At 63.3% G+C, this 24823-nt stretch overlaps 1 protein-coding gene across 4 annotated transcripts in view; it reads left to right on the forward strand.

The window, feature by feature from the left end:
• Positions 1-287: 287 nt before the first annotated feature.
• Positions 288-24823, forward strand: part of XPO6 (exportin 6) — a 72964-nt gene continuing 48428 nt past the window's right edge. For all 4 annotated transcript variants that reach the window (XR_008463193.1, XM_054180689.1, XM_054180691.1 and 1 more), the window contains exons 1-2: positions 288-575; positions 22378-22468. Coding sequence is in view for 3 of the 4 variants with exons in the window: in XM_054180689.1 (XP_054036664.1) it covers positions 573-575; positions 22378-22468 (94 nt within the window). In the remaining variant the exon portion in view is untranslated. The remainder of the gene's footprint in view (positions 576-22377; positions 22469-24823) is intronic.

Below are 24823 nucleotides of genomic sequence, written 5' to 3' on the forward strand. Positions count from 1 at the left end.
AGGTCCGGGCGGGCACCTTCCCCCACCCCAGTCTCCACACCGCGAGGCTCTGCGCCCTACTCCAAGATGGCAGCCGGCGGCGCACCTCGCAGGATTGCGCATGCGCCAGCGCCGCCGCCTCGGCCGCGATTGGCTGCCGGGGCCCGGCGGCTGCTTCCGGCGGGAGTGCGGGGCGGGGCCGGCAGAGCCGCCTCCCGGTGCGCGGCAGGATGCGCCTGGCATAGCCCCTGGCCGTGCTCGCAGCCGCCGTGCGCACAGCCGCCGTGCCCGGCTCCCTTCCTGCCCGTTCCCTCTGCAGGGCAGCGCCGCGCTCGCCCGGCCCTCGTGGGCCTGTGTTCTAGCGGCCCTTCCCAGTGCCCCGGGGCTCCCCGTTCCCGCCGGCCGGGGGAGGCCCGGGGGCTGGGAGGCAGCGGCAGCTCTCCGGGAGGGGAAAGGCAGCCAGCGCTGGTCCTGGGGCTCCGTGTCCGGCGGGAGCTGCGGCGGTGCATGGGCGGGGAGGCCCCGCCGGCGGCCATGAGATGACCGGAGCGCCGTGCCCTGCCTAGAGCCGCCCCGCGGGACCGCCGGCAGCCATGGTGAGTGCGGGCGGGGAGCGGGGCGGCCGTGCTCCGCGGCGGGGCTGGGGCCCGGCCCGGGCCCGCCAGCCCCCAGGGCCTGCCTCCGGCCCGGGGCCTGCTGCGAGCTGCCGCCCGGGCAGCGGCCCCGCCGGGGGCTGCGGGCCTGGGAGGCCCCGAGGGGCCTGCGGGTGTTGAGCGAGGGAATTCTTTCTGGGAAGAATGCGTGTAAGGGGGGATTCCTCCAGGGAGGGGTTTGTGCCAGAGGATGGCGAGAACCGGAGGCTGGCTGCGGTGCCGGCCCTGGCCTTGCTTCGCCTCCGGCTCAACCCCGAACGTGCTGCAGCAATGACCTGGATTCCTTTTCGTGCACAGCAGTGTTGGGTTCTGCGGATTCTGGCCTGGAGCTGCCTTCCAGCAGCAGCCCCAGCTGTGTGCAGCCCCACCGAGGGACCCAGAGCTGAGATCTGCCCCGCTCTGGTTTGCTCAATCTTTTCTCTCTTGATAAGAAGCAAGGGAAGACATCTTCACTCCATCGGGGCTCACACAGCAGCCCTGCAGGGCTGGGAGGTGGATTTCTGCCTTCAGGGGCTGCTGATGCTGCTCACTGTGGCCATCCCCAGCACAGGCAGTCATCTGCTAAGTACCAGCTGCTCCTCTTCTCCCCTTGTGCTTCCTGCAGGGAAGTCTTTTATCCCCACATTGAATAGGTTAGCATAAGAAAGCCACAAAGGTGTGGTCTGAAGTTGATCGGTAAGGGGAGATGTCTTCAGCAGCCCTGGGTCTGGTGCTGTCCTGTCTTGCCCAGAGGGCCCCTCATGGACAGACAGCAGTTGCTGATCTAGCTTTCAGCTCCTTTCTAGCTTAAGCTATCTCAGACAGCATAGGTTCAGGCCTTGCACCCCTGTTCTTAAGGAACTGGGGGTGTTGGTTTGATGTTGTGAATTCACCCAGGACCTGACATTCACAGTCACAGAATGCAGCAGGTTGGAAGGGAGCCTCCAAGGGCCTCCTGTCCACCCCCCTGCAGGCAGCAGGGACAGCTCCAGCCAGAGCAGGCTGCCCAGGGACACAGCCAGGCTGAGCTTCGATGGCTCCAGGGATGAGGCCTCAAGCACCTCCCTGGGCAGCCTGTGCCAGAGTCTCCCCAGCCTCCCTGTGCACAACTCCCTCCTGGTGTCCAACCTAACTCTGCCCTGCTCCAGCTCCAAGCCATTGCCTCAGGTCCTATCCCCACAGCCCCTTCTGAGCAGTCCCTCCCAGCCTGCCTGCAGCTGCCCTGCAGACACTGAAGTGCAGCTCTGAGGTTTCCCTGAATCCATCTCCAGCTCTCCCAGCCTGCCCCCACAGGGGAGGCTCTGCAGCCTTCTGGACATCTTGGTGGCCTCCTCTGGCCCCTCTCCAGCAGCTCCATGTCCTCACTGTGCTGGGGGCTGTGGTGCTGGCCCCAGCCCTGCAGTCCCATCCTCCCGTGGTTTGGTGTGCTGCTGGGTCAGTGTTGCCAGCTGAATCAAACCTTGCTGTCTGGAGCCCCTGTGAGCTGAATTCCAGCAGTCCCTTACAGAGGTGTTTGCTGCTCCAGGAGCTCCCTGCTGAGGTGAGACATGGTGCCCTTGATGAGTACAAGCAGCAGCCTGTGCTGCTGGGCCTGGGTGCCCCAGGGATGCACTCCTGACTCGCCTGCCACACAGCCCAGCTCTTCCTGAGTGTTAGCTGTGGCCAGAGCTGGGACAAGGGCTGGTGGTGCTGAGGCAGGGCCTTCCTGGGGACTAGCCCAGGCTCCAGGAGCTGCCTGAATGCTGCAGCTGAGGTGTGAGGGGACAGCTGTGTGTAGCAAACTGCAGCTCTGCATGTGGAGAGAGGGTGCAGAGTTTTGTGCTTCAGAGTCTGCCCTCCTGACTGCAGGGGGCAAACTAACTGCTTGCTTTCTCCCTCAGCTTCCTGTGGCTGCACATTTCCTTTCCCTCCTCTCAATTCCACCTCCTCTTCTGTTTTCCCCCTCAACGTCCAGTACTTAACCCAGGTGCAAGCAGTCAGTGGGCTCCAGTGCAGGCTTTAACGTTGGAGCTCTTCATGTGACTGCTGGGCAAGATTTTCCCTCTGCTGCCTTTGCCCTGGAGCTTACAGACGGCTTTGCTGTGCTGCTGGGGCAGCCTCCATCCTGCCAGCCCTTGGAGAAGTGGGAAGATGAGACTGCTGTAAGGCACAGTGGGGACAGCAGAAGAGAATCAGCCCTGTGCCACAAGTGCAGGCTTGGGGAAGCAGGTCTGAGCTGGCCTGAGGAGGTGGGGAGGGCAGTAGAGGATGGGAGGCAGAGTCACAGCATGAGCTGGGATGGAAGAGACCTCAGAGATTGTCCAGAGCCAGCCCCCTGCCGTGGGCAGGGATCCCTCCCCCCAGCACAGGCTGCTCAAGGCCTCATCCAGCATGGCCTTCAGCACCTCCAGGCAGGAGGCAGCCACAGCCTCCCTGGGCAGCCTGTGCCAGAGTCTCCCCAGCCTCACTGCCAAGAATCTCTTCCTAATCTTCAGTCTGAAGTAGAATTGGGCCTTGATTAACTGGCAAGGGGCACATTGTGTAGTCCCCAGTAGAGGCAGCAGGGGAAACCAGTGCTTAGCATAGGGGTGTGGTGAAGAGGTGCCAGTTCAGTCTGCATGGATGCCACTCATGGCTCAGAAATCACCATCCAGAGCAGGGTGGGCAGAGGGGATCCTGCCCCTGGGCTCTGCTCAGACCTCACCTCCAACCCTGCCTCCAGCTCTGCTGGCCCCAGCAGCAGAAGGACACAGAGCTGCTGCAGAGAGGCCAGAGGAGGCCCCAGAGATGCTGCCAGGGCTGGAGCAGCTCTGCTGGGAGCACAGGCTGAGGGAGCTGGGGCTGTGCAGCCTGCAGAGGAGAAGGCTCCAGGGGCTCCTCAGAGCTGCTGCCAGCACCTGAAGGGATCCTGCAGGAAGGCTGCAGAGGAACTTTTGCTGAGGGGGTCTGAGCCAGGCCAAGGAGGAAGGGTTTGGAGCTGAGGCAGAGCAGGGTTAGAGTGGAGCTGAGGAAGAAGTTGTTGAGTGGGAGGCTGGGGAGCCTCTGGCCCAGGCTGCCCAGGGAGGCTGTGGCTGCCTCCTGCCTGGGGGTGCTGAAGGCCAGGCTGGATGAGGCCTTGAGCAGCTGAGTCTAGCTGAGTGGTGTCCCTGGGCATGAGGGGTTGGAATAGAGGAGCTCTGAGGTCCCTTCCAGCCTGAGCCATGCTGTGATTAAAAGCTGTTTGTTTTCACAGGAAGCTTGAATCATTCTTCTGCTTTCTGAGGCCTTCACCAAGGGCAGCCCTGCAGTGGCAGCCTCTGGGGCCAGGGTGCTGTGCCTGGGGCTGCTGCATGCTGCTGGCAGGTCTCACTGCTGGTGCCTGTGCAGTGTCTGCTAAACAGTGCTGCTGCAGCACCCAGGTTGTGGCTGGCTGTGAAGAAGTTGTCAGTGATGCTGTGCTCAGGATGTGTCTGCAGGGAAGGTGTTGTGCAACTCAGGCTGGGAGGAGGGCTCCTGTGGGGCCAAGCTGCCCTCTGGCCACAGAGGAACTGCCTCTGACTTAGGCACTGAAGCAGAATCATGGAATCCTTTTGGCTGCCAAAGCCCTCCCAGCTCCTCCAGCCCAGCCCTTCTCTAGCTCTGCCCAGCCTGGGGCTGAGCCCTGGCCCTCAGCACCACAGCTCTGCCTCTGGGAATCACCTCCAGGGCTGGGGATTCAGCCACCCCCCTGGCAGCCTGGGCCAGGCACTGAGAACCCTTCCAGGGAAGAAGTTTCTTCTCATCTCCAACCTGAACCTGCCCTGGGGCAGCTTGAGGCCATTGCCTCTTGTCCTGTCCCTTGCTCCTTGGGAGCAGAGCCCAAGCCCCATCTGGCTGCAGCCTCCTCTCAGGGAGCTGCAGAGAGCAAGGAGGTCTCCCTCAGCCTCCTCTTCTCCAGGCTCAACCCCCCCAGCTCCCTCAGCTGCTCCTCCCCAGCCCTGTTCCCCAGACCCTTCCCCAGCTCTCTTGCCCTTCTCTGGCCCTGCTCCAGCTCCTCAATGTCCTTCCTGCAGTGAGGAGCCCAGAACTGCCCCCAGGATTTGAGCTGTGGCCTCAGCAGTGCCCAGCCCAGAGGCACAATCCCTGCCCTGCTCCTGCTGGCCATGGCATTGCTGCCCCAGGCTTGGCTGCTGCTGGCCTCCTTGCCCACCTGGGCACTGCCTGGCACATCTCCAGGCTCTCCTCTTGCTTTCCAGAGCACAAAGCACTCCTATGGGTTCCCAGTTAACTTGGAGGATCCCTCCAGGTGGTTTTGGTGAACAGCTGCAACAGCAGCACTGTTTGTGGGTCCAGCCCTTGCCTGCCTGTGTGTTTTGCAGCCAGAGGAGCTGTGGCTGTGTCTCTCGCATCTCTTCTTCCACTTGCTGAGGGCAGTCATGTCTCCAGCCTCCAGAGCTCAGCTGTGGTCTCCTGAGCCATGCCTGGCACCTGGCAAGGGCTCTCACAGCTGCTGGCAGGGGAAGGCAGGTGAGTGCCTCCCAGCAAATCTGTTCTTCACTTACCTGGGAGCTCTGCCTGCCCCCCTGCTCTGGGGAGGCCTCAGCATCAGAAGGACATGGACCTGCTGGAGAGGGCCCTGAGGTGGCCACAGAGATGATCAGGGGGCTGGAGCAGCTCTGCTGTGGGGCCTGGCTGAGGGAGCTGGGGCTGCTCAGCCTGGAGAAGAGAGGGCTCCAGGGGGACCTTAGAGCAGACACCTTCCAGTACCTGGAGAGGGCCACAGGCAGGCTGCAGAGGGACTGTTCCCAAAGGCCTGCAGGGACAGCCCCAGGGGCAATGGTTTGAGATGAGAGCACAGCAGATGGAGCTTGGATGTGAGGAACAAGTTGTGCAGCAGGAGGCTGCTGGAGCACTGCAGCAGGCTGCCCAGGGAGGGGGCTGAGGCTCCAGCCCTGGAGAGATTCCAGGTGAGGCTGTGGGCAGCCTGCTCCAGTGGAGGCTGTCCCTGCTGGGTGCAGGGGCTTGGGCTGGGTGAGCTGTGGAGCTTCCTGTGATTCTGTGCTTTGTGCCCTGCCAGCAAGCAGAACAGCAGCCTGGGAGAAGAGACTTTCCCCAGGGAATGCCTTTGTGGCAGGACTCAGCTCTAAGGACCTGGTGTGAAGTCAAACCCTCAGGCAGAGAGCTGCAGGCAGGCTCCTCACCCACACTGGCTTCAGGTACAGGACAGGTTCCCCTTCCTCCAGGGGCTGCCTTGGCCTCAGGGATGGGGAGTGAGGTGGGAAGCAGGAGTAGATCCCTGTCCTGCATGAAGCAGATGCAGGAGAGCTGGAGGGAGGCAGTGGCTGTGGGCAGCTGCAGTCTCTCTGCATCTTCCCCAGCAGCATCCAAGCTTTTCCTTTCAAGCCCTCTAACCACCTCCCAGATTCCTCTCAGCAGGCAGTGCTGCTCAGAGCTGCCTTTGCAGACCTGAGCATGCTTTAAGCCTTCCATTTGCTGCAGAGCAAAGCATGTCAGGATTGCAGCCCATGCAGCCAGGTAACTCTGGTGAGCCCCAGGGGGCTCAGGCTGGAGCCTGCTGCTGGGTTACCTTTGCTTGTGCTCTTTACTGCATGTTGGTGTAGCTGAGCTGGTGGCTGGCTCCCAGCTGTGGGCCATGAATCAGTCCTGCAGTGCTGGGACCTCTCCTGGTGCCTGCTGTGCAGGTGCTGGGGATGCTCTTGTGGCTGGGGCAGCTTCCAGCTGCCTCCTGCTGCTGGAGCTGAGATGGAGTGAGGGCTGTGCTGCCTGGGCCTGCTGCAGGTGGGCTCTGGGGAGGGCTTCCCACAACAAGAGAGAATCCCACAATCACTTGGGCTGGCAGAGCTCTTCCAGCTCCTCCAGCCCAGCCCTTCTCTAGCTCTGCCCAGGCTGGGGCTGAGCCCTGGCCCTCAGCACCACAGCTCTGCCTCTGGCAAACACCTCCAGGGGTGGGGATTCAGCCACCCCCCTGGCAGCCTGGGCCAGGCACTGAGAACCCTTCCAGGGAGGAAGTTTCTTCTCATCTCCAACCTGAACCTGCCCTGGGGCAGCTTGAGGCCATTGCCTCTTGTCCTGTCCCTTGTTCCTAGGGAGCAGAGCCCAAGCCCCAGCTGGCTGCAGCCTCCTCTCAGGGAGCTGCAGAGAGCAAGGAGGTCTCCCTCAGCCTCCTCTTCTCCAGGCTCAACCCCCCCAGCTCCCTCAGCTGCTCCTCCCCAGACCCTTCCCCAGCTTCACTGCCCTTCTCTGGACCCTCCTCTCCTCCCCCTGCAGCTGGGAAGGTGCTGCTGAGCATGCTGAGGGCTGTGGCTGGCAGGAAGTGCTTAGGCACGGTGAGGAGTTGGCCTCTGCTGGATGGGAAGTTGTAGGCAAGAGGTGGGGGCTGGAGCTTGTCCCTCCCCCTGGCGGTGCCTGCTGCCCCTGCTGGCTGCTCTGCAGGTCAAACCCAGCCTGCTGCAGGTCTGTCAGCTTCATGTAGCCCCTCCAAGGCCTTCAACACAAAAGTGACCTCCTTCTGAAGCCATCCTGGCTGACTCTGCTCAGCAGAGCAACAGCAGAATGGGAACTTTGAACCTCTGGCCTCAGCTCCAACAGCTGGGGTCCTGGTTTAGCCCTCAGCTCCTCTCTGTGCTCCTTTATTGGCCCCTTTTTGTTAGATCATGGCACAGGAGCTGGATGCTGCTGGGCTTCCTGTAGCTGCTGTTCTGCAGCTGTGTGGCTGCTGTGCAGCTCTGCCAGCTGGGACAGCCTGGGCAGCAGCCTCTGCCTGTGCTGACCCAGTGCTGGGCTCCCCAGGTTAGGAGGGACAGAGAACTGCTGGAGAGAGTCCAGGGCAGGCTGCAGAGCTGCTGAGGGGCCTGGAGCAGCTCTGGGAGCAGCAAAGGCTGAGAGCCCTGGGGCTGAGAGCCTGCAGAAGAGCAGCCCCAGAGGGCAGCTGAGCAATGCTCAGCAAGAGCTAAAGGAGCTGTGGGGGGCAAGAGGCTGGGGCCAGGCTCTGCTGAGTGCTGCCCATGGCCAGCACAAGGGGCAAGGGGCAGCAAGTGTCAGGCAGGAGGTTGGAGCTGAGCAGGAGGAGAAAGTTGTTTGGGGTGAGGCTGCTGGAGGCCTGGAGCAGGCTGCCCAGAGAGGTTGTGGAGTGTCCTGGTGTGGAGAGCTTCCAACCCCCCCTGGGCACTGTGCTGCTGGGCAGGGTGCTGTGGGTGCCCTGCTGGGGCAGGGCTTGGGCTGGGGGAGCTCCAGAGCTCCCTTCCAGCCCCTGCCAGGCTGCTGGGGCTCTGTGTGACCCTGGGCTGGGGCTGAACCTGCCTGTGCCCTTCAGAGGCAGCAGGGCCCACAGCTGAGTTTGTATCAGGAGAGCTGTCTCAGGCTCTGGATGCCTCCCTCAGCATGGAAGCTGTCTTCTGACTGCAGCACTGTGGCTGTCCAGAGAACCCCTCAGGCTCTCCAGCAGCTGCCACCCATTTGCCTTGCTTCAGAGCCCTCTGTGGCTGGGGGTAGGCTGCACTCTATCAGGATGGGCTGAAAACTGCTCAAAATTACTGAGCCTCAAGGGCTTCTAAACTGCCTTGGAAAGCCTCTGCCTGCTAGATGAGGCTCATGGCAGCCCTCTGAGAGATGAGATGATTGTAGTGGGGAAGCATTACAGCCTGGCATGTGCTGCAGAGGGATGGCTCAGCCTGTGGGCACCTGCAGGCCCTGAGGGGGTTGTGTTCTCCTTGGTCATTTCCATGCTGCCACTTAAACCAGGGGGAAGGAGCTGCTGTGCCCCAAGGCCCCTCCAAATCATTCTCCTGGATCAGTCAGCAGTGGTTCCCTGTAAGGAGCTGTACTGTGGTCACTGCTGCAGCTCAGGTGTTAGCCCAGGCTGCCCAGGGCCTCATCCAGCCTGGCCTTCAGCACCCCCAGGCAGGAGGCAGCCACAGCCTCCCTGGGCAGCCTGGGCCAGAGGCTCCCCAGCCTCCCACTCAACAACTTCTTCCTCAGCTCCACTCTAACCCTGCTCTGCCTCAGCTCCAAACCCTTCCCCCTTGGCCTGGCTCAGACCCCCTCAGCCAAAGTTCCTCTGCAGCCTTCCTGCAGGATCCCTTCAGGTGCTGGCAGCAGCTCTGAGGAGCCCCTGGAGCCTTCTCCTCTGCAGGCTGCACAGCCCCAGCTCCCTCAGCCTGTGCTCCCAGCAGAGCTGCTCCAGCCCTGGCAGCATCTCTGGGGCCTCCTCTGGCCTCTCTGCAGCAGCTCTGTGTCCTTCTGCTGCTGGGGCCAGCAGAGCTGGAGGCAGGGTTGGAGGTGAGGTCTGAGCAGAGCCCAGGGGCAGGATCCCCTCTGCTGCCCTCTGCCCACCCTGCTGTGGCTGCAGCCCAGCACACAGCTGCCTGAGGGCTGCAGGAGGCACTGCTGGCTCCTGGGGAGCTGCTCAGCACCCAGCACCCCCAAGGCTCTTTCTTCAGGGCTGCTCTCAACCCACTCTGCACCCAGCCTGGACTTGTGCCTGGGGTTGGCCTGGTCCAGCTGCAGGACCTTGCCCTGGGTCTTGCTGCACCTCCTGCAGCTGGCCCTGGCTCACTTCTCAGGCCTGTCAAGATCCCTCTGGGTGGATCCCTCCTTTGCCAGCTCTGGTTTGCCAGTGAAAGCCTTGGAGCAGTGTTAGAGTGGGGAGGGAGGTAGCACCTGGCTTGCTGCCCTCCTGCTGTGGTGCTCAGGGCCAGGGCTTAGCAGAGCCCTGCTGGAGGTGGGGGCTGGTTGGACTCACTCTTCAAGGCCAAGCAGTGCTGTGATTCTCTGTTCAGGATGTTGCTTCCTCACCCAGGCAGCCCCTGGGCTTTCTGTCTGTGCTCAGGAATGGAGTGGGAGAGGCCCAGCTGGGCTCAGGGGCAGCTACCCTCCAGGAGGGTGTTCCTGCCAGGAGGCAGCTTCCCCTTCCCCACACTGCAGTTTGCCACTGGTGATCCTCCACCTGCAGCGTTTCAGCTCTTCCAGCAACAGCCTCAGTCCCTTCATCCCACCCCCTCCTGCCCCTGCTGCCCCCTCTCCACTCTGGGGCCTGCCTAAAATCCCTTTGTTTTCCCCAGCACTCCCCACCTGGGCTCCAGGTGATCTCTGCTTCCCTCCAGGCACCCTGGGGCTGGCTCTGCAGGGCCAGCTCTGTACTGGCAGCACTTGGGCTTAACAATTGCTGAGGGTCTGATGGACTCCCTCTGGAGAGGCCCTGGCATGCTGCCTCCAGGCTGCTCTGCCAGGAAGGAGCAGGCAGGGCATGGAGCCTCCCCCAGGGAGGAGTGGGGCTGGGGGCTTCCACTCTCAGAAAGCCTCTGTGGGGCTTGGGTGATGCTGTCCTGCTTTGGGGGCTAATTGCTGATGGGAGAGGGCTGGAGGGCTGCTTCCAAAGGGGAGTGTGAGCTCCATGTCCAGATGGAGATGGCTGACAAGTGGAGTCCCTCAGGGGGCTCCTCTGGGACCAGTGCTGTCCAATATCTTCATCAGTGATGCAGAGAGAGCCTGAGGCACCCTGAGCAGGGCTGCAGGGCACAGCAGGCTGAGTGGGGTTGGTAAGGCTGAAGGAGGGGAAGGCAGCCAGAGGGACCTGGACAGGCTGCAGGGGTGGCTGAGGAGAGCCTCAGGAGGTTCAGCAAGGCCAACTGCAAGGTCCTGCAGTCCTTGACATCAACCCAGGCTGGGGGGGATGAGACTGAGAGCAGCCCTGCAGGGAAGGCCTTGGGGGTGCTGGGGGGGAGAAGCTGGGCAGGAGCCAGCAATGGGCACTGGCAGCACAGGAGGCCAAGGGCAGCCTGGGCTGCAGCCACAGCAGGGTGGCCAGAGCTGGAGAGAGGATCCTGCCCCTCTGCTCTGCTCTGGGGAGACCTCCCCTGCAGGGCTGGGGCCAGGTATGGGACCCCCAGCACAAGAGAGACCTGGAGCTGCTGGAGAGGGGCCAGAGGAGGCCACAGAGATGAGCAGAGGCTGCAGAACCTCCCCTGTGGGGCCAGGCTGGGAGAGCTGGGGCTGTGCAGCCTGGAGAGGAGAAGGCTGCAGGGAGACCTCAGAGCTGCAGTTCAGTATCTGCAGGGCAGCTGCAGGCAGGCTGGGAGGGACTGCTCAGAAGGGGCTGTGGGGATAGGACCTGAGGCAATGGCTTGGAGCTGGAGCAGAGTTAGGTTGGACACCAGGAGGGAGCTCTGCACAGGGAGGCTGGGGAGACTCTGGCACAGGCTGCCCAGGGAGGTGCTTGAGGCCTCATCCCTGGAGCCATTGAAGCTCAGCCTGGCTGTGTCCCTGGGCAGCCTGCTCTGGCTGGAGCTGTCCCTGCTGCCTGCAGGAGGTTGGGCAGGATGCCCTTGGAGGGTCCCCTGCTCCCTGGTGCAATCTGTGACTGTGTAACAGCAGCACAGGCTCTGTGCTGCAGCCCCACTGCTGCTGTTGCTGGCATCCAGGCAAGTTCCAACCCCACAGGGCTGCCCAGGCTGCCCAGGGCCGTGGTGCAGTCCCCATGCCTGGGGGGGTCCAGAGCTGTGTGGCTGCGGTGCCGAGGGGCGGGGCTGGGCGGTGCCGAGGGGCGGGGCTGGGCGGTGCCCTGGCAGTGCTGGGTAAGGCCTGGACTGGATGACCTGCGAGGACTTTGCAGAGAGGAATGGTTCTGTGATTGCAGCAAACGCAGCTGGGAGCCCTGAGCGCTGCTGCTGCTGCTGCACGGCTGCGAGGAGCTGCTCAGCAGCAAGGCTCCCCCCGGCTCCGCTCCTGCCGCTTCCCCCCAGCCCCCCGGCTCCTGCCGCTTCCCCCCAGCCCCCCGGCTCCTGCCGCTTCCCCCCAGCCCCCCGGCTCCTGCCGCTTCCCCCCAGCCCCCCGGCTCCTGCCGCTTCCCCCCAGCCCCCCGGCTCCTGCCGCTTCCCCCCGGCTCCTGCCGCTTCCCCCCGGCTCCTGCCGCTTCCCCCCGGCTCCTGCCGCTTCCCCCCGGCTCCTGCCGCTTCCCCCCCGGCTCCTGCCGCTTCCCCCCGGCTCCTGCCGCTTCCCCCCGGCTCCTGCCGCTTCCCCCCGGCTCCTGCCGCTTCCCCCCGGCTCCTGCCGCTTCCCCCCGGCTCCTGCCGCTTCCCCCCGGCTCCTGCCGCTTCCCCCCGGCTCCTGCCGCTTCCCCCCGGCTCCTGCCGCTTCCCCCCGGCTCCTGCCGCTTCCCCCCGGCTCCTGCCGCTTCCCCCCGGCTCCTGCCGCTTCCCCCCGGCTCCTGCCGCTTCCCCCCGGCTCCTGCCGCTTCCCCCCGGCTCCTGCCGCTTCCCCCCGGCTCCTGCCGCTTCCCCCCGGCTCCTGCCGCTTCCCCCCGGCTCCTGCCGCTTCCCCCCGGCTCCTGCCGCTTCCCCCCGGCTCCTGCCGCTTCCCCCCGGCTCCTGCCGCTTCCCCCCGGCTCCTGCCGCTTCCCCCCGGCTCCTGCCGCTTCCCCCCGGCTCCTGCCGCTTCCCCCCGGCTCCTGCCGCTTCCCCCCGGCTCCTGCCGCTTCCCCCCGGCTCCTGCCGCTTCCCCCCGGCTCCTGCCGCTTCCCCCCGGCTCCTGCCGCTTCCCCCCGGCTCCTGCCGCTTCCCCCCGGCTCCTGCCGCTTCCCCCCGGCTCCTGCCGCTTCCCCCCGGCTCCTGCCGCTTCCCCCCGGCTCCTGCCGCTTCCCCCCGGCTCCTGCCGCTTCCCCCCGGCTCCTGCCGCTTCCCCCCGGCTCCTGCCGCTTCCCCCCGGCTCCTGCCGCTTCCCCCCGGCTCCTGCCGCTTCCCCGCCCCTTCGCCCCTCCCCTCTCTCTCCCCTGGCTCCTCCCCTCCCCCCTATCCCCTCCCCCGGCTCCTCCCCCCGTTCCCCCCCTCCCCCTGAGCTGGGGCGATAGTCTGCGCTGGGGCAAAGGTGAAGGAGCAAGGTCCCAGCTGTGCCGCGGGCTCCCAGCCGTGCCACCGGCTCCCAGCTGTGCCACCGGCTCCCAGCTGTGCCGCCGGCTCCCAGCGGGCTCCCAGCTGTGCCGCCGGCTCCCAGCCGTGCCGCCGGCTCCCAGCCGTGCCGCCGGCTCCCAGCCGTGCCGCCGGCTCCCAGCCGTGCCGCCGGCTCCCAGCCGTGCCGCCGGCTCCCAGCCGTGCCGCGGGCTCCCAGCCGTGCCGCCGGCTCCCAGCTGTGCCGCCGGCTCCCAGCGGGCTCCCAGCTGTGCCAAGGGCTCCCAGCTGTGCCAAGGGCTCCCAGCCGTGCCGCCAGCTCCCAGCGGGCTCCCAGCCGTGCCAAGGGCTCCCAGCCGTGCCGCCAGCTCCCAGCGGGCTCCCAGCCGTGCCGCCGGCTCCCAGCTGCTCACTTGTGTTTCCTGCTGGTGTCTGATGAAGCAATCCAGGTGGTGACCAAAGCCCAGGGCTGGCCGGGGGGAGCCCCCCGGGCCTGGGCAGGAAGGAATCGGGGTGGTGGAGGTGGCGTTTCAAGCTCCTCCAGCCCACCCCCCTGCAGCCAGCAGGGACAGCTGCAGCCAGGGCAGGGTGCTCGGAGCCCCACACAGCCTGACCCGCGGCCCCGTGGCTCTCCTCAGCTCCCTGAAGGGAGCCTGCAGTGGGGAGGGGGCAGCCTCTGCTCCTTGGTGTCAAGGGACAGGAGCAGAGGAAATAGTTCCAAGCTGCACCAGGGGAGGCTCAGGCTGGAGCTCAGGAAATATTTCTGCACTGGAAGGGTTCTCAGACCTTGGAACAGGCTGCCCAGGGCAGTGCTGCTGCAGAGGGGCCAGAGGAGGCCACCAAGATGCTCAGAGGCTGCAGAACCTCCCCTGTGGGGCCAGGCTGGGAGAGCTGGGGCTGTGCAGCCTGCAGAAGGCTCCAGGCAGACCTCAGAGCAGCCTCCCAGGACCTGAAGGGCTCCAGGAGAGCTGGGGAGGGACTTGGGACAAGGGCTGGGAGTGCCAGGCCCAGGGCCAATGGCTTTGAGCTGGGAGAGAGGAGACTGAGAGTGGAGAGGAGGAAGAAATTGATGGCAGTGAGGGAGGGGAAAGAGTGGCACAGGTTGCCCAGGGAGGTGGTTCAGGCCCCATCCCTGGAGATGATCAAGGTCAAACTTGCTGGGTTCTGGGCAGCCTGCTCTGGCTGGAGGTGTCCCTGCCCATGGCAGGGGGTTGGACAGGATGCCCTTGGAGGGTCCCTGCTGTGTTCCATGTTCTGTTGCCCTGCCAGGCAGGGGGAATGCAGAGTTCATCTCAGCAGGGCTTTGCCTTGCTGGAGCTGTGAGGTGTGCTGGATGGTTCTGTTCTGTTGCATTCACTTCCTTCTTTTCCTTGTCCCAGGGCTTCCCCTTCCCTGCTCTGCAGGTGTGCAGACTTGCAGAGCCTCCTGGAGGCTGTGCCTGGCTGTAGGCTCAGAGTGCTGAGGCCTTGTTTGCAGCTGTGGGGCCAGGGAAGGGTTTGAGAAGTGGCCTTAGTGCACTGTGTTGGTGCATCTTGGAGGGCACAGGGCTGATGTGCCAGCTGCCAGCTCAGGACTCCTGCCACTGGGGCATCTTTGGCAGTGCTGTGGGCAGTGGCACTGAGTGCACCCTCAGCTCAGCTGATGGCACCAAGCTGTGTGCTGTCATCCAGAAGGATCTTGACAGGCTTGAGAAGTGAGCCAGGGCCAGCTGCAGGAGGTGCAGCAAGTCCCAGGGCAAGGTCCTGCAGCTGGGTTTGGGCCAGCCCAGACCCAAATCCAGGCTGGGTACAGAGTGGGTTGAGAGCAGCCCTGAAGAAGGAGCCTTGAGGGTGCTGGTGGAAGGATGGACCCCAACAGTGAGGCTGCAAAGCCCTTGAGATGTGTGAGTTTCTGGGCTTCAGTGGGAGAGCTGAAGTCAGCTCTGTGCTCTGGGCAAGATCCAGAGTCACCTTGTGGCATCCAAAAGGTGGCTTGGGGCTGGCTGAGCAGCGTGGCAGATAACCCACCCTGGGCAGTGGCCCTCTGAGAGCCACTCTGTGACTTGTTCTGGCTGATAGCAGCCCAGCCCCAGTGAGGCAAGCAGCTGAGCTGCCTGAGCCAGGTGTCCACTGAGCCAAGCCTGATGCCTGGAGCTCGACTGAAGTCCCTCAAGTGACTGCAGTGCCCAGCAGGGATGCTTGTGCTGTGGGGCTGTGCAGCTGGGAGGTGCAGAGCATCCATCTCAAGCAGCCTGCTTTGGATTCATAGGTTCACAGCATGGATGGGTTGGAAAGGAGCTTCAGGACTGCCAGCCCCTTGCCATGGGCAGGGACCCCTCCCACCAGCACAGGCTGCTCAAGGCCTCATCCAGCCTGGCCCTGAACACCTCCCTGGGCATCCTGTGCCAGAGTCTCCCCAGCCTCACTACCAAGAATTTCTTCCTCCAGGCTCATTCTGCCCTCCTCAGGCTTCCATCCATTGCCTCTCATGCTCTCCCCACAAGCTCCTGTAGCTGCAGAGCCTGCAGTGCAGCCCAGGCCAGCCCTGGCTGCTCAGGGCACTGAAGCTGAGCTGTTGGATTATTTTTAGCAACAAAAGCAGAACTGTGATGTGCTTCAAACCCCAGAGTTGTCTGACACCCAGGACATCCTCTCCAAAGGCTGCTGCCTGCTCCCAGGAGGCAGAGCCTGGCAGCTCCAGGGCACTGCTGCTCTCTCCAGTGATGGAAAGCTGTTCCAGGCTTTCACACCTCCTCCTGCATCTCCCTAAGCAGTGTGATGATGCACAGAGGTCTTCAGCAGCCCTGCCCACAGCTGTGCTCCCCAGCAGCAGGCTGCTGATGCTGGCAGCAAGGCTCAGGCTTTGTTCTCCACTGTCTGGTTGCAGTTCAGAGCTGCTGGTGTGGGCTCATGAGCTGAGAGCAGGCTCCAGCCTGTGCCTTGAGAGCAGCTCAGGCTCCTGCTGCCCTTGCAAGGCATCTGCTGGCTGTGGGAGACAGCCAAGCCCTCACCTGCTTCTTGCAGGGAGCCCCAGCTCTGGCAGCTCACTGCTGAGATGTCCATTTTGCAGCCTCATCTCTGCTGCAGCACTGCTCAAGCCCCAGAGCCTCCTCTGCAGCTCCTGGGCTGCTGCCCCTCAGGCCAGTGGGCAGAGGAGCAAAGGCTCTGTGCTGCTCCCATCTCCCTGCAGTGATGAAGCCAACATCCAGCTCCAGTGCTGCTCCAGGCCTTCTGCCTCTCCAAGTCACTTCAGAAACCACTTGAGGAGTTGATGGGGTTTAGTTAAACCTCAGCCAAGGACTGAAAACGGCCCCAGGCCCAACAGCCCTGTGTGGAGGAGGCTGGGGAGAGCCAGCAGTGCTGCTCTGATCTCTGCCTACCTGTGAGCACTGCCAGCTGCAGGAAAGCCCAGCACCCCTGGCACCCCTGCAGGACCTGGGTTCTTCTATCCCCTTGGCCAAGCAGGCTCAGCCAGCCTGAGCTTGATTTGAGTGCAGCTGGGGCATCACCCAGGCCAGCAGCCACTTCACATGGAAGGCACTGGTTGGAGGGGAGCTCACCCACTCCAGCCCTCCTGCAGTTAGCTGGGACACCCCCAGCTAGGCCAAGTTGCTCAGGACCCCTTAAGCCTGACCTTGGCATCAGCTTTGCTGAGACTTTACACAGCAAGCAGAGAGCATTGACATGCAGCAGCTGGAAACTCCCTGGGGACCCCCAGGCAGGCTGGGAGGGACTGCTCAGAAGGGGCTGTGGGGATAGGACCAGAGGCAATGGCTTGGAGCTGGAGCAGGGCAGAGTTAGGTTGGACACCAGGAGGGAGCTGTGCACAGGGAGGCTGGGGAGACTCTGGCACAGGCTGCCCTGGGAGGTGCTTGAGGCCTCATCCCTGGAGCCATTGAAGCTCAGCCTGGCTGTGTCCCTGGGCAGCCTGCTCTGGCTGGAGCTGTCCCTGCTGCCTGCAGGGGGTTGGGCAGGATGCCCTTGGAGGGTCCCCTGCTCCCTGGTGCAATCTGTGACTGTGTAACAGCAGCACAGGCTCTGTGCTGCAGCCCCACTGCTGCTGTTCCTGGCATCCAGGCAAGTTCCAACCCCACAGGGCTGCCCAGGCTGCCCAGGGCAGTGGTGCAGTCCCCATGCCTGGGGGGGTCCAGAGCTGTGTGGCTGTGGTGCCGAGGGGCGGGGCTGGGCGGTGCCGAGGGGCGGGGCTGGGCGGTGCCGAGGGGCGGGGCTGGGTGGTGCCCTGGCCCGGGGCTGGGCGGTGCCGAGGGCCAGGGCTGGGTGGTGCCCAGGGCTGGGGCTCAGTGGTGCCCAGGTCCAGGGCTGGGCTGTGCCCAGGGCTGGGGCTCAGTGGTGCCCAGGTCCAGGGCTGGGCGGTGCCCAGGGCTGGGGCTCAGTGGTGCCCAGGTCCAGGGCTGGGCTGTGCCCAGGGCTGGGGCTCAGTGGTGCCCAGGTCCAGGGCTGGGCTGTGCCCAGGGCTGGGGCTCAGTGGTGCCCAGGTCCAGGGCTGGGCGGTGCCCAGGGCTGGGGCTCAGTGGTGCCCAGGTCCAGGGCTGGGCTGTGCCCAGGGCTGGGGCTCAGTGGTGCCCAGGTCCAGGGCTGGGCGGTGCCCAGGGCTGGGGCTCAGTGGTGCCCAGGTCCAGGGCTGGGCTGTGCCCAGGGCTGGGGCTCAGTGGTGCCCAGGTCCAGGGCTGGGCGGTGCCCAGGGCTGGGGCTCAGTGGTGCCCAGGTCCAGGGCTGGGCTGTGCCCAGGGCTGGGGCTCAGTGGTGCCCAGGTCCAGGGCTGGGCGGTGCCCAGGGCTGGGGCTCAGTGGTGCCCAGGTCCAGGGCTGGGCTGTGCCCAGGGCTGGGGCTCAGTGGTGCCCAGGTCCAGGGCTGGGCTGTGCCCAGGGCTGGGGCTCAGTGGTGCCCAGGTCCAGGGCTGGGCGGTGCCCTGGCAGTGCTGGGGTAAGCACTGGACAAGCACAAACCCAGGCTGGGGAGGAGTGGCTGAGAGCAGCCTGCAGGAGGAGGCCTTGGGGGGGCCAGCTGGTGAGAAAGTCCTCAGGAGCCAGCACTGGTCCCTGGCAGCTCAGAGCCAGCTGAGTGCTGAGCTGCAGCCAGAGCAGGGAGAGCAGCAGGAGAGAGACCCCAGGGTCCTGGGAGTGTGAGTGCTGACCATGGTCATGATCAGGTGGTGTTGGGGCTCAGGTAGGGAGGGGTGTGGAAGACACCTTCCAGACCAGGCTGGATGAGGCTCTGGCCAGGCTGATCTAGTGTGGGGTGTCCCTGCCCATGGCAGGGGGGTTGGAACTGGATGATCCTGGTGGTCCCTTCCAACCCTGACTGATACTGTGATACTTGGGCAGAGGATTGCCTCAGCTTGCTCCTTGGGCTTGTGTGGCGCTGAATTTGCCACCACTGAGCTGCCTTCATTCGCACTGCAGTAACAGAGACCTGGAAGCAGAGCAGCTTGTGGCATGGCCTGGGTGGGGTTTGGAGCTCTAGGAAGCGGGCAGGGACAGGCTGAACTCTCTGTATGCTTTGGAAAAGCCCCAGCCTAAGCCAAGGCCTTCCTCCATGGCTTGGGACAGGAGTGGAGCACCAAGTGATGGTGGGCAGAGCAGGAAGGGCACCCATGGAGGGGAGAGGTGTTCAGAGCACCCTGCCCTGGAGCAACAGGGCTGAGGGGGTTCATTCATTATGCCCCAGGGAGGCCACAGCTGGAGTCCAGGGTCCAGCTCTGGGCTCCCCAGGTCAGGAGAGTCAGGGAACTGCTGGAGAGAGCTCAGGGCAGGCTGCAGAGCTGCTGAGGGGCCTGGAGCAGCTCTGGGAGCAGCAAAGGCTGAGAGCCCTGGGGCTGAGAGCCTGCAGAAGAGCAGCCCCAGAGGGCAGCTGAGCAATGCTCAGCAAGAGCTAAAGGAGCTGTGGGGGGCAAGAGGCTGGGGCCAGGCTCTGCTGAGTGCTGCCCAGGGCCAGCAGAAGGGGCAAGGGGCAGCAAGTGTCAGGCAGGAGGTTGGAGCTGAGCAGGAGGAGAAAGTTGTTTGGGGTGAGGCTGCTGGAGGCCTGGAGCAGGCTGCCCAGAGAGGTTGTGGAGTGTCCTGGGGTGGAGAGCTTCCAACCCCCCCTGGGCACTGTGCTGCTGGGCAGGGTGCTGGGGGTGCCCCTGGCTGATGGAGCTGTGCTGGGTAAAATGTGTTAAGATCTAAACCTCAGTAGCTGGGAGAAGGTGGAATGGTGCTGGGCTGTGTCTTGCAGTGGTGATGGTGGGAGGTGGGGTGGGTAGGAGGGGGATGTCGTAGCAGGCTCCAAACCCATTTGGGAGCCAGGGCTGTGCTGGAGCCACCTCTCCACTTGCTCTCAAGCTCTGCTGGAGGGAGCTGGGGGCTGGTAGGTGTAGGTGCAGTGTGGAATGTGTCTCACAGTGCAGGTACTGATGGAGGGCTGGAACAGGAGTGGGAGTCTGAATTAAAAACAGAGGTGCAGAGGGCTGGTGAATAACAGCTCCTGAACAGAGATCCCCTGGTCTGCATTGGAGAGCAGAGGGGGATGGGGTTGGACCTGTGATAGGGCTGCTGGGGTTCAGCACTGGAATCACACAGTGCTCTGGGCTGGGAGGGAGCTCCAGAGCTCACCCAGCCCAACCCCCTGCACTCAGCAGGGACATCCTCCACTGGAGCAGGCTGCCCACAGCCCTGTCCAGCCCCACCTGGGATCTCTCCAGGGCTGGAGCCTCAGCCCCCTCCCTGGGCAGCCTGCTGCAGTGCTCCAGCAGCCTCCTGCTGCACAACTTGCTCCTCACATCCCATCTCCATCTGCTCTGCTCTCATCTCAAACCATTGCCCCTGGGGCTGTCCCTGCAGGCCTTTGGGAACAGTCCCTCTGCAGCCTGCCTGTAGCCCTCTTCAGGTACTGGAAGGTTGCTCTAAGTTCCCCTGGAGCCTTCTCTTTTCCAGGCTGAACACCTCCAGCTCCCTCAGCGTGTCCTCTAGCAGAGCTGCTCCAGCCCCCTGATCATCTGCATGGTCCCTTCCCAGTGTCTCTGCTCCCTGCCCCTGAAGGAGGTGGGGTTTAAGGTCTAGCTTGGATGATCTGAATTTAGTCCATGGCTCCCACTTCTTGAAAGGTCAGGGAGTGACATCCCTGCAAGCAGCTGCTGCCTCCTGGCTTTGGAGATCCTTCTGTTGGGGCTTGGGTGGATGGAGAATGTCTGTGCACCATAGAAGCATGGAGTGTTGTGGGCTGGAAGGGACCTCTAGGGCTGGAGCCAACCCCACTGCCAGAGCAGGGTCACCTGGGACAGGTCACACAGGAACACATCCAGGTGGGTCTGGAAAGCCTCCACACCAGGAGACTCCACAACCTCTCTGGGCAGCCTGCTCCAGGCCTCCAGCAGCCTCACCCCAAACAACTTTCTCCTCCTGCTCAGCTCCAACCTCCTGCCTGACACTTGCTGCCCCTTGCCCCTTGGCCTGTCCCTGGGCACCACTGCCAGGAGCCTGGCACCTTCATCTTGCCCCTCAGCTCATGATAGACATTGATCAGATCCCTCTCAGCTTTCTCCTCTCCAGACTAAGCAGCCCCAGGGCTCTCAGCCTCTCCTCACAGCAGAGCTATTCCAATGCCTTCAGCATCCTCACAGCCTCTGTTGGACTCTGCAGCAGCTCCCTGTCCCTCTTGAGCTGAGGAGCCCCAACACAGGCTTGCAGGGGTGGTGTCACCAGGGCAGAGCTCCTCACTGCCATCACAGTAGGAAGCTGCACCCACAGCCCTGAGCCTGTGCTGGTTCTGAGTGTCTGAGGCTGCCCTTGGAGGTTGGAGTTCAGAGAGAGAAGCTGTGAGTAAGCAGCTCCATGCCTCTGCTTTGATGACTGTTCATGAACCACCTTGGGCAAGCTCAGGGAGGCAGATCTGGGGCTGTAGGCTGGCAGGGGCTCTCTCCCACTCAGATCCATGCCAGGTCACACTGGATCAGAAGGTAAATCAAGGGGCAGCAGGCTTAGGGCACTCCTGACCCAACTAACACCACAGCAGTTAACACCTAGCTTGGGGACCATCAGCTGTGACCATCATCTGCCTCCCAGACCCTGAAGGGAGCCTCAGGAAGGCTGGGAGGGAATTTTCATAGCAGGAGGGCAAGGGGGAAGTCCCCCAGCCAGAGCTGCTGTCCTCAGTCACAGCTTGGGTGGGTGAAGAGGTTGGGGATGCAGGGATCAGGTGAGGCTGAACGGTGGTGGCCTGCCAGCCAGGGATGGCTGTGGGCCAGGAGGACATCCCTGTGCTGAGCTGGAAATGGCTTCCAAGACAGCAGCTCAGAGGGATGTGTCACAGCATGGCTCAGGCTGGAAGGGACCTCAGAGCTCATCTCCAAACCCCTGCCCTGGGCAGGGGCAGCTCTCAGCTGGACTCAGCTGCTCAGGGCCTCATCCAGCCTGGCCTTCAGCACCCCCAGGCAGGAGGCAGCCACAGCCTCCCTGGGCAGCCTGTGCCAGAGTCTCCCCAGCCTCACTGCAAGGAATTTCTTCCTCCTCTCCACTCTCAGTCTCCTCTCTCCCAGCTCAAAGCCACTGGCCCTGGGCCTGGCACTCCCAGCCCTTGTCCAGAGTCCCTCCCCAGCTCTCCTGGAGCCCTTCCAGCTGATTTATTCCTAAATCACTCTGGCTCTAAGTTGCTTCATCTCCCAGGCTGCTGCTTCTTGAGCACTTTGTGGTATCAGAGGTGGCAGCAAGGGTCAGGGATGCTCTCAAGGTTCATGCTCCTCATGCTGACCTGAGAGCATCTTCCCTGAGCTTGCTGCCTGTGTGCAAGCACTGGACGAGGATCAGTCGGCTTCCAATGGTGGAAAGCCACCAAGAGCTGAGGAAGCTTCTTGTGGTGGTGTGAATGCAGCTGAGCTACTGAGCCTTCCTGGGCACCTGGGGTGGACAACAACTGCCACTGCTCACCCCATGAGCAGTGCCACAGCCAGAGGAGGATGCTCACCCCATGAGCAGTGCCACAGCCAGAGGATGCTGCTCACCCCATGAGCAGTGTCACAGCCAGAGGATGCTGCTCACCCCATGAGCAGTGCCACAGCCAGAGGATGCTGCTCACCCCATGAGCAGTGTCACAGCCAGAGGATGCTGCTCACCCCATGAGCAGTGTCACAGCCAGAGGATGCTGCTCACCCCATGAGCAGTGTCACAGCCAGAGGATGCTGCTTACCCCATGAGCAGTGTCACAGCCAGAGGATGCTGCTCACCCCATGAGCAGTGTCACAGCCAGGGGATGCTGCTCACCCCATGAGCAGTGTCACAGCCAGAGGATGCTGCTCACCCCATGAGCAGTGCCACAGCCAGAGGATGCTGCTCACCCCATGAGCAGTGTCACAGCCAGAGGATGCTGCTCACCCCATGAGCAGTGCCACAGCCAGAGGATGCTGCTCACCCCATGAGCAGTGTCACAGCCAGAGGATGCTGCTCACCCCATGAGCAGTGTCACAGCCAGAGGATGCTGCTCACCCCATGAGCAGTGTCACAGCCAGAGGATGCTGCTCACCCCATGAGCAGTGTCACAGCCAGGGGTGCTGCTCACCCCATGAGCAGTGTCACAGCCAGAGGATGCTGCTCACCCCATGAGCAGTGTCACAGCCAGAGGATGCTGCTCACCCCATGAGCAGTGCCACAGCCAGAGGATGCTGCTCACCCCATGAGCAGTGTCACAGCCAGAGGATGCTGCTCACCCCATGAGCAGTGCCACAGCCAGAGGATGCTGCTCACCCCATGAGCAGTGCCACAGCCAGAGGCTGCTGCTCACCCCATGAGCAGTGTCACAGCCAGAGGATGCTGCTCACCCCATGAGCAGTGTCACAGCCAGAGGATGCTGCTCACCCCATGAGCAGTGCCACAGCCAGGGGTGCTGGCTCTGGGGTGCAGCAGGGAGGGGGGCAGGCAGGCAGGCAGGCAGCAGGCTCTGACCTCTCTCTCTGGTTGCCAGGCGTCGGAGGAGGCCTCGCTGCGGGCTCTGGAGAGCCTCATGACCGAGTTCTTCCACAACTGCACCAGCAACGAGCGCAAGCGCGAGATCGGTGAGTGAGGGCGGCCTGGCACTGGCACTGCCTGGCACTGCCCACCCCAGCCTGCCCCTGCCCGCCCCTGGCACTGCCTGCCCCTGCCTGGCACTGCCCTGCCAGCACAGCCTGGCACTGCCCTGCTGCCTGCCCCAGCCTGGCACTGCCCTGCTGCCTGCCCCAGCCTGGCACTGCCCTGCTGCCCACTGCCTGCTGCTGCCTGCCCCAGCCTGGCACTGCCCCAGCCTGGCACTGCCCTGCCTCCCCAGCCTGGCACTGCCCTGCCTCCCCAGCCTGGGCCAGCTGCCCTGGCTCTGCTCAGCCATGGCATCAGAGTTGTGTCACTTGGAGAAGCCCTTTCAGCTCCTCCAGCCCAACCCTTCTCTAGCTCTGCCCAGGCTGGGGCTGAGCCCTGGCCCTCAGCACCATAGCTCTGCCTCTGAGAAACACCTCCAGGGATGGGCACTCAGCCACCCCCCTGGCAGCCTGGGCCAGGCACTGAGAACCCTTCCAATGAAGAAGTTTCTTCTCATCTCCAACCTGAACCTGCCCTGGTGCAGCTTGAGGCCATTGCCTCTTGTCCTGTCCCTTGCTCCTGGGGAGAACAATCCAACAGGGGAAGGTGCTGGAGCAGGCCCCAGGCTGGCAGCTCAGCCTCTTCTGCCTCTGTGAGAACTTCCAGAATGGCTTTTGGAGATCCCATGGCAGATCCCAGGGATGATTAATGATTAGTCTCACAGCCTGCTTTGGGCTGGAAGGGACCTTTAGAGCTCACCCAGTGCAAGCCTGCAGCCAGCAGGGACAGCTGCAGCCACAGCAGGCTGCTCCCAGCCCCAACCAACCTGCCCTGCACTGCTGCCAGCCATGGGGCAGCTCCCAGCTCTCTGGGCAGCCTGGCACAGGCTCTCCCCACCCTCAGCACCAAACCTTTCTCCCTTCTCTCCACTCTCAGTCTCCCTCTTGCAGTTCCAACCATCCCCCCTTGGCCTGCCCCAACAGGCCCTGCTCAGCAGTCTGTCCCCAGCTCTCTACTGGCCTCTTGAAGCACTGCAAGGCCACCAGGAGGTCTCCATTAGGGCTACTAAGTCATTAGATGTCTCCTGCTGTGGTCAGGGAGATGTTGGTTAGGGTAGAAGAATCCTTGGGGTTTTTTCTGCCTGTTGTGTGTCCTGGAAAACCTTTTGCCTTCTGCCTTGACATTGAGTGTGGACTTCATGTTTGGTCAGCATTAAGCAAGAGAGCAGAACCCTGCCCTGGCTGAGGTGAAGTGAGGGGCAGGGGTAACCAGGAAGGTGTCATTTTGGAGGATGCTGTACCAATGGCCTCCTGCAGACCAGTACAGGCTGTGGAGGTGCTCTGGATTACATTCTGTGTCCAGCTCTGTTGTGCCCAGCAGCAGAAGGACACAGAGCTGCTGGAGAGAGGCCAGAGGAGGCCCCAGAGATGCTGCCAGGGCTGGAGCAGCTCTGCTGGGAGCACAGGCTGAGGGAGCTGGGGCTGTGCAGCCTGCAGAGGAGAAGGCTCCAGGGGCTCCTCAGAGCTGCTGCCAGCACCTGAAGGGATCCTGCAGGAAGGCTGCAGAGGAACTTTTGCTGAGGGGGTCTGAGCCAGGCCAAGGGGGAAGGGTTTGGAGCTGAGGCAGAGCAGGGTTAGAGTGGAGCTGAGGAAGAAGTTGTGGAGTGGGAGGCTGGGGAGCCTCTGGCCCAGGCTGCCCAGGGAGGCTGTGGCTGCCTCCTGCCTGGGGGTGCTGAAGGCCAGGCTGGATGAGGCCCTGAGCAGCTGAGTCTAGCTGAGAGGTGTCCCTGGGCATGAGGGGGTGGAGGAGATGAGCGCTGAGGTCCCTTCCAGCCTGAGCCATGCTGTGGTCCCTGCAGCCATGGCTGCTGGCTGTACAGAGGCACTTTGCTTTTATTCTGTGGCCTCTGCCCTCTACCTTCAGTGCCAGAGGGGTGGTCAGCCTGAGGGAGCTCTGCCAGCAGGCTGCTGAGACAAGGCAGCAGCAGCCCAGCCTTGCTTTGAGCTCTGCTGTGCCCATCTCCTGCTGGAGAGAGGCTAAAAGCCTCTTCAGTATCTCCTGGCTTTCTGCTCACTTTGCAGGAAAGCATCCAATGGCTGAGGGCTGAAATTGGATCAGCCTTCAGAGCAGCCCCTGGCAGATGTTCCTGTGCCCCATGTTGTTCCATAGGCACTTTGTGAGAGCTGGCCACAGCCTGTACCAGAGCCCCAGGGCAGGTTTCTGATGGTCTGTCCTACAGCCAAGGCAGTGCCTCCTGCAGCCATCATAGACCATGAGGGCTGCAGGATGCTCAGTGTGATCTGAAGTGCTCCTGGGCTTCCCACTGGCCTGCTGGCCCAGCATGTGGCTTTGAAGAT

This window comes from Dryobates pubescens, chromosome 4 (genome assembly GCF_014839835.1).
Source record: "Dryobates pubescens isolate bDryPub1 chromosome 4, bDryPub1.pri, whole genome shotgun sequence".
NCBI classification, from domain to species: Eukaryota; Metazoa; Chordata; class Aves; order Piciformes; family Picidae; genus Dryobates; species Dryobates pubescens.